At 42.1% G+C, this 21266-nt stretch overlaps 1 protein-coding gene across 1 annotated transcript in view; it reads right to left on the bottom strand.

Moving 5' to 3' along the window:
• The window catches only part of LOC127028758 (sorting nexin-2-like), a 57739-nt gene that overhangs the window by 14933 nt on the left and 21540 nt on the right, over window positions 1–21266 (bottom strand). Inside the window, exons 3-10 of the mRNA XM_050914467.1 lie at window positions 17915–18078; window positions 16638–16704; window positions 16384–16427; window positions 16147–16288; window positions 10573–10651; window positions 6872–6947; window positions 5509–5622; window positions 5183–5276 (exon numbers count right to left, since the gene is read on the bottom strand). Of these exons, the coding sequence (XP_050770424.1) occupies window positions 5183–5276; window positions 5509–5622; window positions 6872–6947; window positions 10573–10651; window positions 16147–16288; window positions 16384–16427; window positions 16638–16704; window positions 17915–18078 (780 nt within the window). The remainder of the gene's footprint in view (window positions 1–5182; window positions 5277–5508; window positions 5623–6871; window positions 6948–10572; window positions 10652–16146; window positions 16289–16383; window positions 16428–16637; window positions 16705–17914; window positions 18079–21266) is intronic.

Below are 21266 nucleotides of genomic sequence, written 5' to 3'. Positions count from 1 at the left end.
TTCTTTGCGGCAGAGGAAAAGAGAATGGTGATTGAGAGGGCCAGGGAAGAAGGGGGAAGGAGAAACAGGCAAGAAGATTCTGAGGAGTTTCTGCCTACTAAAAGGGACCCAGAATGGGATCCTAATAGGGGGGGATGAGGGCTCAACTGAAGCAGTATCAGCAGCTGATACTATATGGGGTTCAGCATGGAGTGCCTAAACCGAAGAATGTGTCTAAGCTTTATGAGGTAAGGCAGGGTCTGGAGGAAAATCCATCTGCCTTTTACGAAAGGCTATGTGAGGTAGCTAGAAAATGGACAGACTTGAATCCGGATGATGAGGCAAATCAGAGGATGTTCAATATGTTGTTTATTGGGCAGTCAACTCGGGATATAAGGAGAAAGTTGCAGAAAGTTGATGGAGCTGGGGGAATGTCGATCTCACAATTGATAGAGATAGCGTATAAGGTTTATAACAATCGAGATGAGAGGGAAAGAAAAGAAAAACAGAACAAAATAAAGTTGCAAGCATCTTTGCTGGCAGCGGCAATAAATGGAAATGATGTTGAAGGGAAGGGTAGAGGAAAAAGTAAAGGAAGAGGAGGATGTGGTGGCATAATGCAGGGAAGAGGTCCGCAAAAACGAACCCCTTTAGGGCTAAATCAGTGTGCAGTCTGTAAACAGGAAGGACACTGGAAAAATGAGTGCCCGAAACGAAAGAGGCCAAAGGAACGGGATCATATAGAAAATTCTAATCTTATTATGTTAGAAGATTCAGACAATGAATGAAGGGGACCGGGGGAGAACATTAAAGTCTCCCCAGCTGATCCCCTGGTTCCAGTTAAGCTGGGGAATGAGACCATAGATTTTTTAATTGACAGTGGGGCTACTCATTCAGTGGTCACCAGTTGTAAAGGACCTCTAAGTAAAGTAACTATACCTATTGTTGGGGCAAAGGGAAAAAGAACATTAAGGCCATTTTTACAACCAATGGAATGCACAATTGGGGGAGCTAAATTAATTCATGAGTTTCTATACATGCCAGAATGCCCCCTACCTTTACTGGGACGAGATATATTATGCAAACTAAATGCACAAGTAACCTTTTCTAAGAATGCTGTACAGCTCCATATCCCACCTGAAACTGCCTGGAGAGCTCAGATCTGCTTGCTGACAGATGAAACATCAGAAGAAATTGAAGAGAATATTCCAGATGCTGTATTAAATGCAGTAATTCCCTGGTATGGGCTTCAAAAAACCCAGGTAAAGCAAAAAATGTGAGTCCGATTAAAGCAGAACTAAAAGAGGGGGCAAAACCAGTAAGGGTGCATCAATATCCTATTAGGCTGGAAGCTCGCAAGGGCCTCGAAGCCCTGATAAATACCTTTATTCAATATGGATTACTCAGAGAATGTCAATCTGAATACAATACACCGATTTTACCAGTGAGAAAGCCTCACTCCCAGGATTACCGATTAGTGCAGGACTTGAGGGCTATAAATCAGATAACGAAAGATATACATCCTACGGTGTCCAACCCTTATACTTTGTTAGCTTCTGTACCTGAAAACAATGCCTATTTTACAGTGTTGGACCTAAAAGATGCCGCCTTCTGCATTCCAGTGGATGAACAGAGTCAAACACTCTTCGCTTTTGAATGGGAGAATCCGACTACTGGAAGGAAAGGACAACTGTGTTGGACCGTTCTTCCCCAGGGATTTAAAAATAGTCCCACTTTGTTTGGTGAGGTACTGGCTAAAGAATTAGAACAATGGCGAACTAATAATGATAACGTTACTCTCTTACAGTATGTGGATGATATCTTAATTGGAGCAGATACTGAACAGACTTGTACTGAAGCTACAGTAAGCCTACTAAACTTTCTGGGACTGGCTGGATACAGGGTCTCGAAGAAGAAGGCCCAAATTGCTAAGGAGCAAGTCCGGTATCTTGGTTTTAATATATCAAAAGGACAACGAGCACTAGGGGAAGAAAGGAAGGAGGCTATATGCCGAATAGCAGTACCAAAAACAAAAAAGCAGCTAAGGGGGTTTCTGGGAATGGCCGGATTCTGCCGGATGTGGATCCCCAATTTTGGACTCATAGCCAAACCCTTATATGCAGCCACAAAGGGCCCGGGGGAGTTGTTAGAATGGACTCCAGAGTGTCGGAGTAGTTTTGATGAAATTAAAAGAAAATTGATGGAAGCCCCAGCCTTGGGCCTCCCTGATCTGACAAAACCTTTTCAGTTATATGTGCATGAGAGACAGCAAGTGGCCTCTGGGGTAATGACTCAGATGCTTGGAAGTTGGAAAAGGCCAGTAGCCTATTTTTCGAAACAATTAGATGAAGTGAGTAAAGGATGGCCGGCTTGCCTTCGAGCTGTAGCCGCCACTGCTCTGCTAATCCAGGAAGCCCGGAAGCTCACTTTGGGACAACCAATAACAGTATTAGTCCCACATGCAGTGATGGCTATTTTAAACCAAAAAGGACACCATTGGATTTCTCCAAACAGACTGGCCAAATACCAAGCTATGCTAATTGATCATGAAGATGTTACTCTAAGCGTAGTATCAACTTTAAACCCTGCCACCTTGTTGCCAATAGCAGAACAAGAACCTTTACAACATGATTGTCTGGCAACTATTGAACAGGTCTATGCCAGCAGGCCCGATCTGAGAGATGAGCCACTTAAAAATGCAGATTTGGAACTGTTTACAAATGGCAGACTGTTGAAGTTGATGCATGTATGGTACAGGAACAACAGGGATTTATTTGCGAAAGTAATACCATCAAAGCTCAAGACATTTGTCTTGACACTGAGCAAAATGTTTGTCACTTCGAGATACATCCAAAAGAAATCCCTGGAACTGTACTCATATACATTGGGAAAGGATGTGTGTGTATAAGAACTCTATGTAATTTTATAGTCATAGATAATATTACTGTTGGGATAAATAATCACTCAAATACTTGCATTTGTAACTTTACTAACATTATAGGATGTGATTTCAACTATTCAGCTCCGGTTACGACTTATCAGCTAATACAATCCAATTATACTTTAGTTAAGGATCTATTGCTTACTCCCATTGGGATGGATCTCACACTGGTGAAAAAATTTTTACAACATAATGATCTACGCCAGTTGCTGGAACGTGCCCGAGAAGAGGGACAAAGGACTTTAATCACCATTCACCATGACACAGAAGAGATACATCGTGTTTTGGACCGGGTGAAGAAAGATGGAGAACATAGGTGGTGGGAAGCCTTCCTTGGATGGTCACCCAAGACAACAGGCATTCTTAATCTCATGCTACACCCTGTTGTGATCTTGTTATTGCTAACATGTTTATGTTTACTGCTTATAATCATACTGTATTTTAAGGTTTGGCACATGATGAAGCAAATTGCTCTAATGCAATCACCCAGGGTATGCACGCTCATGACTGAGGGAGATAAATCCCTCAAACTTGAAAACTTCCCTATAAAGGACAGGAAAAAATTCCAGCGAGACATATGTCAATGGGAAGGAACCTATGAGCAGTTTTGGAAAATTTTGAAATCTCCCAGAGACTGAAGTTTTAGAATGAAAAGATCTAAGTGAGACTTATTTTAAATAAGAACTATTTATCTAAGTCTCAAAGGGGGAATTGTTGGAGATATGCGAGAAACAAAAACAAAGGATGCTATTTAGTTAACGAGGCGTGACCTTGAGAAGAGAAACAAGATGACACCATAAGTCAGTGGGTAAAGACATACCAAGATAAGCACAGGGGCAACCAAAGAGCTACTTGAACTGTGAGTGAACTATCCTAATTAACATACTAGAAAAACCCACCCTTGAGTAGGGAGAGCCCCCTACCAACAGAAGCCCCTTCCTCACAGAACATGCGCAGTAAAAAAGGAGGACACTGCGACTTTAAGTGGAGATGAGACTTGCGAGAACCAATAGGAACGAGAGTAACTAAGCAAAACTGTAAAAATACTGATAACTGTTGCTTGAAAGGTATAAAATGCTTTACCATGTGTTAACCAGGTGTGCTAGCTTTGTGGAGTTACCACCTAGCACCCATCTCTGCGCAGACATGAAATAAACAAATATCTCGGCTCTGTGTGTTAATCGGCTTTTTTGCACACCGGGTGAAAGAATCCTGATTTTTTGGGACAACACCCTTTCCCCTCATTATCAGGCCTTGAAGGTCCTGTGAACCAAGTAGACAAATCAAACAGATTTCTTCTTCCCCTCCCTGTTGGCCTCAAGATTCCTGGGTGCCAGGCTGACTACTCCCTTCCCTACTGGCCTTGAAGGTCCCAGGCACCTGGCCAACCAGGTGGTGGTGATGATCCCATCACAGAACAGGGAAGTGTAACAGCATACAGAGCACTGTATATAAAATCAATCAGTTACAAGTCCTAAGTGGGAACTTGGACTGGAACTGCAGCTGGACAGTGAGACCTGTGACCTCCCAGTGGCCAGGGACACCTCCACTGTTGTCTGCTTCCTCTGAGGACTGAGTGACTTGTATTCTTTTATATGTTTTTTGAGTCTAGATTATGATTGTTATATTGATGCAGCAAACCAAGTATTAAGATTTGACCTGATCTGCAGAGGGTCCAGGTGATTAGAAACCATAAACTAAGTGGTGCTATAAAATTCTGTGCTATGCTACTTATAAAATTGTACTACACCGATTCTGCTTGTAGAAATCTTGTGCTATTCTGATTATGAATTCTGTGCTATACTAATCATAAAATCCTGTTAAGAAAAATAAAGCTTTAATTGTAACTACGACTTAGTGCTGTCATCATTCTGCCAAGGATCCCTAAAAGAACTTGTCTGTCCCCTTGGTGTTGGGTGACACCATGCGATCTAGATAAATTTATAGATGTCTACTGTAGCATATCACTTGCTAATTATAGTATTAAATCTCTGCAAGAAAAAAAATTCATGGTAATCAATGTAGTAACTTTCAAGTTCAACAGAAGGAATGCTATATATTCTGGATAAAATTAAGATTAAAAACAGATATACCAGAAATGCTAGAGCAGTTTAAAAGGTAGAGCTAGAAGACTTTTGCATTAAAATTTACTGTAAAACTATTTGTTAGTTAAGAGCTCTGAGATACTAAGTTCCTGTTTCATTAACATTTTCTAAAGCTCTAAGCACTTAAGCTCATGCAGTCACATAAAAGTAAAGTTACCTTTTCTGTGGCAGACTAATGCTTCGACACTGGCATGAAGTTTCCTAAGTTGCTGATCTAGATTCTCAAATTGCTGCTGTTTTTCTTCAAACCACTGACAAAAGAGGAAAGAGTCTAGCATTATAATTTAGATTACCAACAGCATTTCTTCTTTTAAAGATGCAAATTATCCATTTATTGCTAGGATGGTCAACTGATACAGCTAAGAATCCAAGCCAATAAGCAAATTACTATCTCATTTTCTACTTCTACAGCTTTAAAATGCAATTGTTGAGCCTCATTAATTCGACTCATTATTCAAGTAAAAAAAAAAAATCAGCTCTTACTGCATCTGATTCATTCATCTTGATCGTCATTTTGTTGACAGCGTCAGCAGCCTTGTTTACCATCCTCAATATTCCTGCTCCACTCAGAGCCTGGGTGTTAACTGCTCTCGGCAGCTGGAAATAAATGACAAATAAGGGCAAATTGACTGGTTAAAAGGCTGGAGGTTTAACTGGGTACAAGGGAGAAAGAAAAGGATAGACTATTTTCTTTACTCCTATGCGTTACAATATAGTGGAATCTAATTTCTTAACAATATAGACTATTTACTTCTACTCCTTTACGTTTAAATGGAACAAACAACCTACTTGTCAGAAGTTATGAACTAGCCACCTATATACTACAGAGAACAAACTGCCACTACAGAAACAGAAAAGCTTAGATTTACAATAAGATACAGAAATTCTGTAAAACACTTCATTATAATGCAAGATTCACACTGTATACAGATCATAAAAAGTTGATGTCTTTTTGCTTTTAAATATAGGCCAGGTTTCAAAACCTACCTCATGAGTATTGTGAGAACTGTGCATTTGTGAGGTACTTAGAAATCCTCAGGAGTAAGTTAACAAACTTTAAACTGATATTATTCTTTGTTAACGTTAGTCTAAATATGCTGTACAAAGTGGCCCCGATGTCAGGCCATTTACCCTTCGTATCTGATACTTTGTGTCAGCAACACTGACACTTTAAGTTATCTATCAATCAATGATGCTTTTGTCAGTATCGAGGCCTCTGTGACTTATTAGCATAGCTAAGATATTGACATTGGCCAAAAGACAATCCACTATTACAGCAAATCCACTATGCACATTTATAGACTTATGTTTTTGGAGACATAACAGACAATCTGTTCCGCAATATATTTCATTTTGTGAAAGGTGCCAGATTGATAGCACTGGTGACTGAAGTCCTCTATCCACAAAACATCTAGCGTGGCCAGCAGCACTGCATGCCTGTTTATATTATCATGCCAATAAACCTCAAGCTTGACTCCTAGAGGCAAGAACTGTTTCCAAGCCAGTTTAATTAATGATCTTAATTAACCCTCAGTAGCACTGATTATGGATTTTCACTCTGTGTATGATGAGCTTCACTCAGAACCGGACAGACCAACTCACTTGGCAGAAGTCATTGAACAGCAGATAGCTTTTGGTCACTCCCAACCTAAGATTTATCAGAGGTAGAGGCAATAGACTTCGTACATGATTACCTAAGTAGCCTTTTGTCACTCTGTCCCATGAAGGGTACAATTCAATTTGATTTCATATGAATTTAGGAGATTAGGTCTCAATACAAAGAGTACGTTACTTTGTACGTTACCATATCTAGAAACAAATAAGGAACTTAAAAGAATGTAAATACCTCAGAACTTTCCAAGAACTGCCTTAAATCTGGATCCTGCAACAAGGTAGGGTGTTTTACTGTTCTTTGTAGATACCTATGATTTAAAAAAGTTAAAATATTAGATAACAAAACAGATTTCATGTGCCTGACAGCGTTGGAAAGTGTCCTTTAGCTAAAGAATGGGTACAATGCAGGCAGCATGTAACCTTTCTTCATTATCTAATGGGGTTTGAACACTTGTAAAGTCACCTCTAAAGACAAGTTGCTGGCAGTGGTTTCTAACCTAGTTTGTTTACATCAAACTTCTTAAGGTGTCATAATTTGCCATAAATCTATGTTGCACAGTATTAAAATAATATACTTGATATTTTTAACACCTCAGTGAAGGCTTCCTGCTCTAACAACAACCAATTTAAGCCAGAAAATAGATGGGCTTGTTTAAACACATTCTCATACAGTGCAGTGAACAGGCATTTTGTTACAGCTAATTCTGGCTGGCTTGTTTTAGAATTAAAGGAAGTCTTGGAGAAGTGAGCTGATCTTGTTCTGGGTATGAATTATTTATTCGCTGGCTAGACAGCCTTCAACCTATATTAGTTCTACAGGACTCATCCACCCAGAAGTTAAATTAGTGCAACTCCTTCCTTTTGCAATTTTTTGCATTTCTGCTTGGATCTAAAAACTATTGATTGTACAAATATGAGTTGAAGAGGGAAATTTCTACAGTGCTCATTCACTAAAAACTGTTACAAGTTTGTCATAACTGATTTTAATATTATGTATTAACGGAAAGTGTCTGATATTTACAAGAATGCTTTACAGAAACTTAATACCTCAAAAGATCATGGGAGCATGAGAAAGTATGCAATATTGCCAATTAAAATGTACTAACAGAACACCATTAACAGTATTTGTACTTTTTGCAAAGCTTTAGTTTTGCTCAAGCCTCAGCTGTAAAGTACCAGAACTGCCCCATTACAGTCACAAATTGCTTGGAAACTGTCCTAGAGAGTTATATAGACTGGGACTTAACTGAAAGTTTGAGTACATTGATATTGTAAACACAATGTATTTTCTCCATCCTCCATTAGATATGGCCACCAGATCCTTATTTTTCTTCCTAAAGAAGCCAAGAGTTGCAGTGAAACTATTTCATACATTAGATTGCTCAACTTTTCCTTGCTTGTTCTGACAGTCAATAGCAAGTACGAGTTAAAGTTGATGCGGCAAAGAGCTTTTTCTTTAGAACTTTGCTGCTAGAGAATAGCACTTACTCCAAGGGAGATAACTAACATTTTCACTGGAGACAACTAGAGGTATGCTTGAAGACACCTGTCAGACTTGTAGTACTTAAGTTCACTATTCTAAGGCATAAACTTCAGTGAATTCAATAAAAAAGGCACAGTGCTTTCCTGCCCACTTTCCCCATAGCTCTGGGCAATCTAGAAAGTGCAATCTAGAACAGATTTCTTTGGTCTTTCTGGGGTACATTAATATGTTTTCCTCAGCTTTAGGAAACAGCAACATAACCACTGCCTCTAAATACCTTTTGAACACCTCAGTAGGTAGGTGACTTTTTGGTTCTGAATGGAAAAGCTAGCTAAAATTGGCTTAGGAACATGATGAAAAAGTTGCTCGTTGCCAGATAAGACTTTCATGGTTTTTCTGAAAAAAGAAACGGAATATACCATGAAGCCTTCCCAACACTGTCAAAAGTACTGAGTCCCCCCTTCCCCAGTATGGGAAGAGTGCTTAACATCCACTGAAAGTGGTATACTAGTTTAACTCCTTTAACAAATAAATGAAAAAGCAGTACTTAAAGCATGCACACAAATTTGTGAATTAAACTTTTCCTAATCCGAGTTCTGTTGTTCAAGTGACCAACCAAGGAGGAAACCAGTCATCTCTATCACAGACAGAGACCTAAAGTTGTCTGGAAGTGGTTGTTCAATTGTCTTAAGTCTAATTACTCCAATCCCAGCTGTTATTCCAAGTCTTCATATCTTATAACACCACTCTTTCAGCAACAGGTTTGTTGTATAGCCAGGATGTGTTTCAGAGTTCTGCTCCAAGTGACAGAACTACTTCAGTAACTTCAGGGTGCAATTTTAAGTAGCAAACGTTAAGCTGTATACCAATCTTTAGTGACAGACAGCTGTAAGATAGGACAACCTATCAGTATTTTGAGGGTCAACATCAGTTCAGATGTTCTTCTTAGTTAAGAAATGGAAGGATGGTAGCAACCAGATTCTGAAGAGATATTTTTCCAATTAAGATTGTTTCTGGAACTCCAAAAGCTCAAGAGCTTCATATATTATCTGTTAGATATGCTCTTTGACATACAATCAAAACCCTTTGATTTCTATTAATTTTCTAGTTTAACTGAAACTGTTAAATGGTGTATTGTTTTCATATGATGTAATAATCACATAGAATCACATCACAGCAACAGGCATATTATAAAATCATACCAAAATTAAGTCTGTATACTTGACTCAGCTGTATGTGACCATAAGTTATAGAAGTTTTACTAGTTGCTTTTGAAAGGCTTTACCAGCCATGTCAACAGGAAGGGATGATGCAGTGCATCAGTAACAGTACCCTTTGTGACAGGTGCACTTGTCCTGTTTGAACTAACTGAACTTTGGTCCAGGCAGATGCTCAACAAGTAGGCCTAACCAAAGTTAATCCTATTGTGTGAGGCTATTGGCGAGAACCCAGCACCAAAACCACAAAAACGGTTTGGCTGGAGACTGGGCTGATAAGCGGCCGAAACTGCATGAACGCAGCAGAAAATCTGACTACGAGTCAACCACTTTACGCTATAAATATGTGCAACCATCAGGGTCCGTTGAGCTCTCCCTCCATAGCAGCTGGCTGCGTGGCGGTGATCTCCCCTTGAGTAGGGATGCCTCTCAAGGTTACCCCTCGAGGCCGAGAGATCCCTTACCTGACACCAGGCATCGATGGGTTGGTAAGTGACATTTTTTTGCATGCACGTAACATTTAAGATACGTATAGTAAGCTTATGCAATAATCTTTGTATCCCATACTAACTTTAAGTGTAGTAAATAGCAGAGTACTGGCCGCCAATCCATCTGTACTTATTAAATATTTTACATACCTAAATTTACCGATTAGAACTCAATAAACTAACTACTCGATCAGATCTGAGTGATCTCTGACTCTTCTCCTGCGACACCCTTCCATAGCAAAGGTATTTGAACAATACTAGTTGTATGCCAGTGCTGGATGACAGAGATCTGCTATCTCTTACATCAAAATACAGCTAGTCACACTAATGCATTATAAGTCATCAGAAGGCCATTATAGTTTCAACTGACTAAAGGTTTCTTTCATCCTTCCCCCTGCCCAACAGTCAATTTTATATGAAACAGTTGCACTGAAGTGATTTAATGCCTTAAAATCACAATGTGTAAGTAAGCTGATGAAGAAAGTTTTGCTTACTGGATCTTTGCAACCTCAATTTTAAGAAGTGACCTGTTTGAAAAGCAGTAACTATAATTCTCCCTATGAATAAGTCTACATTTCCTATTATTAATGGGAATTATTCCATTTCTACACAAAAATTGGGCAGCTGCATACAGACTCCAGAATCCACCTAAGTACAGATGGTCCAGATCCCAGTTACAGAGCCCATGTAATATATTAAAATTCATTTTGACGCTAAACAAGTTTTAGTTAGATACATACATTACCTTTCTAATGCTGCTCTTCTTTTTTCTACAAATTCAGCAGATGAAGAATCTTCCTTGCCTACTTTAACCTTGGTCATGCCTTTGAAGAAAATTGCATCATATTGATTTTACGTTATCATAAAGAAATCATTAACGTAACTGATATGATTAGAAGATTAAGCTCAGCTAAGTTTAAGCCAAATTACAATGAAAAGCGCCACAGAATACAAAGAATACAAACACTGCATGCTGCACACTTTTGTGGGAAACATCTATGAAATATGCAATTTCCTGTAATACATCTATTGTGATTAAAGTTATTAAAAAACTAGTTGAATTTGCATTTATGAAGACAATCTAAATAAAGGTCACAGTCTTACTGGTCACTTGTGTTCAGAAGAAAATAGTTACTCTAATAAAGCAGAACAAGAAATTAAATCTTAGTTTATAAGTCTATTGATTGGTATGCTCATAACTAATATTTTTATTCTAGTATTTTCTAATTTCTAAAAATAAGTGTGTGGGATTTTTTTTGTTTTGGGTTGTTTTTTAGGGTTTCTTTTTAATTAACGTATTGGGTATAAATGGCAAGGTTTCGGGGCGGGGGGGGCAGGCCCTGCAGGGGTGATCTCTGTGAGAGGAGGTCAGAGGCTACCCTATGCCAGTCACAGCTGGTTCCAGCTGGCTTAACAATGGACCCACCACAGGCCAAAGCTGAGCCAGAGAAGTTTGTGGTGCCTCTATGAAAACATATTTAAGAAAGGGCGGTAAATATCAAGGGGAAAAAAGAAACAAGGCCAGAGCAGTAGGGGGAACTCCACGCCGGAGCAGGTACACCCCTGAAGGGACTGCAGCCTGTGGAGGAACCCATGCCAGAGCAGAGGAAACAAAAGTGGAAGGAAAGAGCAGTGGAAGATAAAGGTAAGGAACAAGGAGTGGTGTAAGGAACAAGGAGTGGTGTAAGGAACAAGGGTAAGGAACAACCACCTGCACCACCTGTGGCCTCACTGTGAAGGGACTGAGTGTAAGATGTGCCAATAACAAAGGGAGTAGAGACTATGAAGGGGGGACGAGAGGTGTCTGGACTGAAGTTGAGCCTGGGAAAGGGGAGGAAAAGTGTTTTCCTTAAGTGTTTGTCTTCTTTTTTTCCCCAATACCCAAATCAGTAATTAAATGTTTTAAATTAAGTTAAATTCCTCAAGTCAAGTCTGTTTTGCCCACAACAGCCAAAAGGCGTCCATATAGGAAAATTATTGCTCCAGTTTCTATAGGGCAGAGTAGAAGGGCTGATCTTACTTCTGACCCTGATGAAGGGACTTCTGTTTTGCAGTTACAAAAATCAAGTAATGAAGACTCCAACCAGGAATAAATGGGCCCTGCCTCCAGCCAGGCGGAGGAAAGTCACAACCGGGTTTACTGGACTGTGTGGGTTCAATGGTCTGGCACACCAGACCCAAAGGAGTATAAGGCTGTGGTTGACACCAGTGCACAGTGTACCCTAATGCCATCAGGTTACAGAGGAGCACAACCCGTCTGTATTTCTGGAGTGATAGGGGGATTAAAAAAGCTGTCTGTGTTGGAGTCTGAGGTAAGCCTAACTGGGAATGAGTGGCAAAAGCATCCTATTGTGACTGGCCGGGAAGATACATGCATCCTTGGCATAGACTAACTCAGGAGAGGGTACTTCAAGGTGGGCTTTTGGTATAGCTGCCTTGAGTACGGAGAAGATTAAACAACTATCTACCCTGCCTGGCCTCTCAGAAGATCCCTCCGTTGTGGGCTTGCTGCATGATGCCAGTGTTTTATGATGCTGTATGTCTCCACTGCTGTGGCTGCCATATGTCAAAGGTATTACAGCAGGAGTCTGTATTGGGTTTCCATGACAAGGTTTTGGTAGCGGGGGCGGGGGCTATAGGGGTAGCTTCTGTGAGAAGATGCTAGAAACTTCCCCTATGTCCGATAGAGCCAATGCCAGCCGGCTCCAAGTCGGACCCGCCACTGACCAAGGCTAAGCCAATCAGCGACGGTAGTAGTGCCTCTGTGATAACATATTTAAGAAAGGGAAAAGAAGTTACAGGAGAGTAGCAATTGCAGCTGAAGAGAGGAGTGAGAAGATGTGAGAGAAACAAGTATGCAAACACCAAGGTCAGGGAAGAAGGAGGGGGAGGACGTGCTCCAGGCGCCGGAGCAGAGATTCCCCTGCAGCCTGTGGTGAAGACCATGGTGAGGCAGGCTGTCCCCCTGCAGCCCATGGAGGTTAACGGTGGAGCAGATATCCACCTGCAGCCCATGGAGGACCCCACGCCGGAGCAGGTGGATGTCCAAAGGAGGCTGTGACCCCGTGGGAAGCCCATGCTGGAGCAGGCTCCTGGCAGGACCTGCGGACCCCGTGGAGAGAGGAGCCCACACTGGAGCAGGTTTGCTGGCAGGACCTGTGACCCCATGGGGGACCCACGCTGGAGCAGTCTGTTCCTGAAGGACTGCACCCCGTGGATGGGACCCATGTTGGAGCAGTTTGTGAAGAACTGCAGCCTGTGGGAAGGACTCACATTGGAGAAGTTCGTGGAGGACTGTCTCCTGTGGGAGGGACCCCATGCTGGAGCAGGGGAAGAATGTGAGGAGTCCTCCCCCTGAGGAGGAAGGAGCGGCAGAAACAACGTGTGATGAACTGACCCAAACCCCCATTCCCCATCCCCCTGTGCTGCTGGGAGGGGAGGAGGTAGAGAATTCGGGAGTGAAGTTAAGCCTGGGAAGAAGGGAGGGGTGGGGGGAAGGTGTTTTTAAGACTTGGTTTCATTTCTCATTATCCTACTCTGATTTGACTGGTAATAAATTAAATTAATTTTTCCCCAAGTCGAGTCTGTTTTGCCCATGATGGTAATTGCTGAGTGATCTCCCTGTCCTTACCTCAACCCATGAGCCTTTTGTTATATTTTCTCTCCCCTGTCCAGCTGAGGAGGGGGAGTGATAGAGCAGCTTTGGAGGGCACCTGGCGTCCAGCCAGGGTCAACCCACCACAGAGTCACCTGAACCAATGAAGAATGAATCTCATGAGGAACCAGGCAAGTGCAGTGGTGACGCAACCTGAGCTGGATTCGTTACACAACAATCCAACACAACACACCATCCCTGCTGTCCTGAGTGACCACCATAACAGATGGAGTCCAAAGTCATGGACTAAATGAACTCAACGGACATTTTTATTGGCATTTTATGGACATTTCACAGGGATGGCCCATAGACTAAGGGAATGATATCTGTGTATATATCAAAGGACGGGAAGGGTAGTGGTAGTTAATGATGGATGGGATAGTGTGGGACCTGAGCATCATGTAAACGGTATGGAATAAGGGGTGGAGATTGTACTGGGTCTGGCTGGGATGGAGTTAATTTTCTTCATAGCAGCTACTATGGAGCTATGTTTTGAATTTGTGATGAAAACAGTGTTGATAACACACTGATGTTTTAGTTATTGCTGAGCAGTGCTTACAGAGTCAAGGCCTTTTCTGCTTTTCACACCGCCCCGCCAGCGAGTAGGCTGGGGGTGCACAAAAAGTTGGGAGGAGACACAGCCGGGACAGCTGACCCCAACTGACCAAAGGGATATTCCAGACCATATGACATCACTCTCAGCAATAAAAACTGGGGTGGGGGTGGGGTGTGTGTTGCCAGGGCTGCCGTTGCTCAGGGACTGGCTGGGCATTGGTAAGCTGGTAGTGAGCAATTTGGTTTTCTTGCATCACTTGTTTATCTTGGTTTTGTTTTTATTTATGTGTTGGGGTTTTTTTCCCTTCCTTTTTTTCTTATTAAATTGTATTTATCATCTGAACCCACACGTTTTCTCACTCTTACCCTTCCGATTCTCTCGGCAGGGGGAGCGAGCGAGCAGCTGTGTGGTGCTTAGCTGCCTACCAGGGTTAAACCACGACAGTAGGACATTTCATATTAAGACTTCAGACTTAAAAAGTAAAATAAAATAAACGTGTGTGCAGTGTAAATGCATGTCATCTACTTTCAGCTGTTTTGCCAGCTCTCTGCTTTAAGATGCCTCATTTTAAATCAGCCTAGAAAACTATATTTTTCCTTCTTCTCTCCAAAATGATAAGCATGTGGACTATACACTTTTAGATGGGACTAAATATCGGACTGTGGCGGGTTGACCCTGGCTAGATGCCAGGTGCCCTCCAAAGCCACTCTATCACTCCCCCTCCTCAACGGGACAGGGGGAGAGAAAATAAAACAAAAGGCTTGTGGGTCGAGATAAGGACAGGGAGATCACTCAGCAATTACCATCATGGGCAAAACAGACTCGACTTGGGGAAAAATTAGTTTAATTTATTGCTAGTCAAATCAGAGCAGGATAATGAGAAATAAAACTAAATCTTAAAACACCTTCCCCCCACCCCTCCCTTCCTCCCAGGCTTAACTTCACTCCTGATTTTCTCTACCTCCTCCCCCCCGAGCGGCGCAGGGGGACGGGGAATGGGGGTTTGGGTCAGTTCATCACACGTTGTTTCTGCCGCTCCTTCCTCCTCAGGGGGAGGACTCCTCACACTCTTCCCCTGCTCCAGCATGGGGTCCCTCCCACGGGAGACAGTCCTCCATGAACTTCTCCAATGTGGGTCCTTCCCACGGGCTACAGTTCTTCACAAACTGCTCCAGCATGGGTCCCATCCATGGGGTGCAGTCCTTCAGGAACAGACTGCTCCAGCGTGGGTCCCCCATGGGGTCACAAGTCCTGCCAGCAAACCTGCTCCAGTGTGGGCTCCTCTCTCCACGGGGTCCGCAGGTCCTGCCAGGAGCCTGCTCCAGCGCGGGCTTCCCACGGGGTCACAGCCTCCTTCGGGCATCCACCTGCTCCGGCGTGGGGTCCTCCATGGGCTGCAGGTGGATATCTGCTCCACCGTGGACCTCCATGGGCTGCAGGGGGACAGCCTGCCTCACCATGGTCTTCACCACAGGCTGCAGAGGAATGTCTCTGCTCCGGTGCCTGGAGCACGTCCTCCCCCTCCTTCTTCACTGACCTTGGTGTCTGCGGAGTTGTTTCTCTCACATCTTCTCACTCCGCTCTCTCTCGCTGCAACTCCTACTCCCCTGTAACTTCTTTTCCCTTTCTTAAATATGTTATCACAGAGGCGCTACCACTGTCGCTGATTGGCTCGGCCTTGGCCAGCAGCGGGTCCGTCTTGGAACCCGCTGGCATTAACTTTATCGGACATAGGGGAAGCTTCTAGCAGCTTCTCACAGAAGCCACCCCTGTAGCCCCCCCCGCTACCAAAACCTTGCCACGCAAACCCAATACACACCCAAGCACTGAAGGGCAGGCAGTTCAAGTTTAAAGTGGGAGCTTTGTGCTCTTTGGAGAAAGGTCCTACAGAGTCTGTGAGTTTTCCCAACTTATCCATAGCCAAAGAAAGTCTCTACACTAGAACCTTAAGTCACACCCAGAGCTTGCTTACATAACAGTAAATCCCACCATTTTACCAAGTTCCATGTATATTTATTTTACAAGCAGAATTGGTATTAAAATATTTCATTTATATTATAGTACTGAAATCACATGCATACATTCAACCTTACAGAATGTAGACTTACCTACAATACTTTTTTCTGGAGCGGGAGGCACAATGTAACCAATATGCATGTACTTTGTTGCTAATTTGCTGTGCAAGCCAAGGAAATCACTGAATCTTCTTTTAACAGAGAATTCATTTCTGTGAAACATGGAAAGGGATGTCTAAAAGAAAAAAGTAATTTTAGTTATGACTTACTGATGCATCTACTCAGCTGTGATATAAAGTTATTTGCAAATATATTTGTTGCACTAGTTACCTTTGTTGTTACTCTGTATGCCATATAAGCATTCATGCCATCCCCTGTAAGAAAATTAAAATACTTATCCTAAGGCAAGTTACTTTAATCCCTCCACACACTTTTTTTTTTCAAAATACACATTAAATTGCTTTTTATTTACATAATAAAAACCATCAAAAGATAACTGAAAAAGGAATTATGCTAAAATCTCAGAATAGTCTCTAAGAGGTAAGACAGCCTAACATATGACTTACTAGGTTCAAGTAACTTACCAACTTTCTCTGGGTCTGATACATTGATTTCTATATCAAGCAAATCTCCATTTGCTTCCTCTTCAATCTAGAAAAAAATGTATGCCATATTTAACAAGTTAATGTGCATTCATACTACGTATGGGTACAAAGATAAGGATATAGGGGAAGGAAGAGTCAGTATGTCTCAATGCTCTTCTAGACCCACCATCCAATTTTAAGTGAACATAATTTCACATCTTGGTTTTTAATTTTGAGCCTTCCTGAAAATTTTTTTAGTGTGGCAACCTCTTCTTCAGACTTGTTGGCCTCAGAGTTTTAGTAAACATTTATCTTGGGGAAATGCTCATTTTATCTCCTCCAATTCCAGCAGGCACAGAGGTTAAAAAATGCTCTCACTTGCAATGTTTCTATAAGCTTCTAATCAAAAGACAGATATATTCCTCATTATTAATGGTATCTGTAGTTGAAGAGTTGGGGATGGGGAAAGCAACAACTACAGAATTTTCAGATACTTGCCTGAGCTGTGTGATCACAGAATTTCCTAATCTTTCATGCAATATACATAAGTTTGATAGAACAGAAGTAGTTAAGAAACACCATGGCAGAACAGACAGTGTGCCAAGGTTGAAGAGGAAGAAAATCAGAATGAAATGTCAGCTTAGGGCATCTGGGGAAGCAGCCATCATCGAGTCCCAGGCAAGTCTTGTTTGCCAAACCTCATTCATCAATGACGTTTTCTAGGAGCATATTCTAGAATGAATGGTATTTGCCAATGCACAGACTTTGAATAGAATGCCAAATGTAAATAGCAAAATAAGTGGTAAAACTATGACCAGCCTCAGCTGTTTGTTAGTATGCAGAATAATGCTAACAACTGTTTCCTCCATTTCCTCATTAACAACAGCTTCAGAAATCCAAGTTAAAACCTGTAACATGCTAGTATGAATTAATACACATCTTTAACATTTCTCCTCCATCTAGCTCAACACTTGCTCCCTTCACACACTTTTACAATACCTATCCTGTAGGAATGGAGCATGTTACTCCTCGCACTACAGATCTCTCATCACCTAAGCAATGAATACTCATGATATTGAGTCAAATACATATTAAACACAAAATAAACAGAGTAGTTGTTCTCTTGCATACTTCCCTTTACCAAAGAATGATCCTGTGAGTAATTTAGGAACTGCATTAAAAAAAAAACCAAAACCAACAAATAGCAAACACACCCCACCCCCCCAACAAGACATTTCCATAGTCGTCAAAATATAACTTAAAAATTTTCTCAGTACCTCTTCTCTGGATCTATCAAAAATCACAGGGGCTGTTACACTTTTCGATTCCATTCTGGGAGCTACTAATGTAGTAGGTGTTACAGGAGTGACTGCAGGAGTAGGTTCTAGTGAAAGTACTGGATCCCTCTCTGGACTGTCCAACGAAACTTCTTCTGTAGCTTCTAGACAAAGATTTTGAGTTCACAAAAAAGTTTTTGTACAATAGAGATAGATGTGCACCACAAAAGATACCAAGCATGAACATTAAAAAGTGATAATACATAATTTTAATAAGATCATTTATAAATAACATCCATTTGTCTCTCAGATAATTTCTCTAAAAATGTCGGTAAAACTAGAGGCGATATCCGAGTTTCTAGTGAATAACAGGTTAAAGTAAAAATAAATATGCAATTTTTTTTTTTATATGCTGCCAGGTAAAGCCTTTTAAAGTATTCACAAAACTGCTAAATCATTCCTTTCTATATGATATATCATGAAAACTAATGACATTTTTTCCACCACAGACCGCTCTTTTTCAGCGCCTATGTCAAATGTACTTTTTGCACTCTGAACAACAGCTGATTAAGTCATATAGGCTGATAACTGAGCATACCAAGAGAAGTTATATATATACACCCCCTACCAAGAGCCCACAACTCGTAAAATACAAATATTAGTAGATGAGGCATTCTGACCAGTAAGACTAACTACTTATTTTTACTTTCTTCAGACTGTAGAGAGTTCAACTATATTTAAAGAGGATATATATCTCTGCTCTGCAAACCCTTCATGCTTTCTTTCCTCCACTAATTGATTTTGACCACCAGCAAACCATACATTTACAATAGACTATTTCAGTTGGAAGGGACCTACAACGATCATCTAGTCCAACTGCCTGAGCAATTCAGAGCTGACCAAGTTAAAGCATGTTATTAAGGGCATTATCCAAATGCCTCAAACACTGACAGGCTTGGGGCATCGACCACCTCTCTAGGAAGCCTGTTCCAGTGTTTGACCACCCTCTCGGTAAAGAAATGTTTCCTAATGTCCAGTCTAAACCTCCCCTGGCACAGCTTTGAACCATTCCCACACATCCTGTCACTGGATACCAGGGAGAAGAGATCAGCACCTCCCTCTCCACTTCCCCTCCTCAGGAAGCTGTTGTGAGGGACTGAAAGAGTTAATGTCTGTCAATGTCTCAAACATTGTAGCAACCAAGGTACAGTCTGCATAACAAAGAGGGCCATTAGCAAGAAGTTGGCTGGCATGGACACAGGGGGTGTGCCGGAGGGTATGCAGTCCTGTGTTCTGGCAGAACCAGCCTGGTAACCCACCACATATGGTCAGAGGCCACACAAAGCTTATTTGAGGAGGGGGCTTGTAGCTCCTTGGAAAGTCCCTAAGACCACCACCCCAATAAGCCGCACATGCTCAGTAGATAAAGAACCCTCTGGAACACTACTATATATGTTGAGAACTGTCTAGAATGAACCCATATAAGTCTTCAAGAGGCGTGACTGTGGACGGAGATTTAGACTATAAAATACACAATTGCAAAGAGCCACGTTGCGTGCGCCCATCACCGTTGCGCGCGCCCATCACCGGAGGAGTACCACGCTCGTCGCCGACGCCGCGGGATCCAAGGGTGGTGACTATCTCTTTTCTTTTCCCCCTCTTTCTTTTTTTTTTCCTCTCTTTTCTCTCTTCTTGTGAACGTTTTGCTGCAACCCACGCTGCCCACCTTTACGCCTTCAACAGTTTGGACTGTTCAAATAAAGCATTCAAAGTGATCGTTTGGTGTCGTTTCCCCTTAATTTAGCCCGGGGGATCCCAGAACCTCTACGACCCTCTGGTCTGTCCGGTCTGTCCGGTCTGGGTCGTAACAGCTGTAGAGAGCAATGAGGTCGCCCCTCAGCCTCCTTCTCTCCAAACTAGACAAACCCAGAGTCCTCAGCGACTCCTCATAGGACATGCCTTCCAGCCCTTTCACCAGCTTTGTTGCCCTCCTCTGGAGGCATTCAAGGACCTTCACATCCTTCTTAAATTGTGGGAGCCAGAACTGCACACAGTACTCAAGGTGAGGCCACACCATCGCTAAATACAGCAGGATAATCACCTCTTTTGACCGCCTGGTTATACTGTGTTTGATGCACCCCAGGATGTGGTTTGCCCTCTTGGCTGCCAGGGCACACTGCTGACTCCTATTGAGCCTGCTGTCAACCAGCACCCCCAGATCCCTTTCTGCAGGGCTGCTCTCCAGCCACTCCTCTCCCAATTCATACTTGTGCCCGGCATTACTGTGTCCTATGTGCAGAATCTGGCATTTGGACTTTTTAAATTTCATGCCACTGATGATTGCCCAATGCTCCAATCTATCCAGATCCCTCTGCAAGGCCTCTTGTCCCTTGAAAGAGTCAACAGCACCTTCCAGTTTGGTATCATCAGCAAACTTGCTAATGGTGCATTCAACTCCTGCATCCAGATCATTGATAAATATGTTGAACAGAACTGGCCCTAGAATTGAGCCCTGAGGAACACCGCTGGTGACTGGTCGCCAGCCAGATGTAGCCCCATTCACTACAACCCTTTGAGCCCTGCCGTTCAGCCAGTTCAGACCTGTACTGAGGTCTACTGAGTGTAGACCACTACATTTCAGACCTGTATCCACACATGGATTAATATAATGAACTGATCTAGGTTATTTTTGACATGAACTCCCTACCTGTCACTGTTCAGCAGATGGCTGAAACTATGCTAGTGCATTACTTCTGCAAGAGACAAAGGGGCAGGAACAACCAGATGGAAATGGAAGAAGGCTTCCTTTCAGCAGGAATGCCAACTTGCAACTTCATGATTACAACTGACATAATATTAGACTTCATCTGAACCAGTATTTCTCAAGCTGTGTGACCCCAGGTTATTTGGGCATTACCAAATTTTTAAAGCTGCTGCCTACTAACCCTCCTTTTCCAGTTTCCTAACTAGAGGAGATAAATGACTACAGAGAGTTTATACTAGCCAGGGAAACATTAACTGTTTCTGATTGATAGCAGCAGGTCAGTTCTTTTAGTTTGCATGCATCCAACACATTAAATAATTCTAGATGAGTGAAATAGAAGAGCCAGTGGAAAGGGGTAAGGGGAGAGAGAAAAGGACGTTACTTTTTGTTTAGAATCAAAGCATTAAAAGTTAATTTCAGAAGTAGGCTATTATCATTCAAGACTCAGATTCTAAAGGGGAAAAGAAGTCTGTACTAGCTCTATAATAAAAACTGAAGGCTACTACACTGTTGTGGTAGGTTGACCCTGGCTGGATGCCAGGTGCCCACCAAAGCCGCTCTATCACTCCCCCTCCTCAACTGGACAGG

This window comes from Gymnogyps californianus, unplaced genomic scaffold (genome assembly GCF_018139145.2).
Source record: "Gymnogyps californianus isolate 813 unplaced genomic scaffold, ASM1813914v2 HiC_scaffold_41, whole genome shotgun sequence".
In the NCBI taxonomy this organism is placed as follows: Eukaryota; Metazoa; Chordata; class Aves; order Accipitriformes; family Cathartidae; genus Gymnogyps; species Gymnogyps californianus.
The sequence above is the reverse complement of the archived record's forward strand: the minus strand, read 5'-3'. Positions and strand labels throughout refer to the sequence as shown.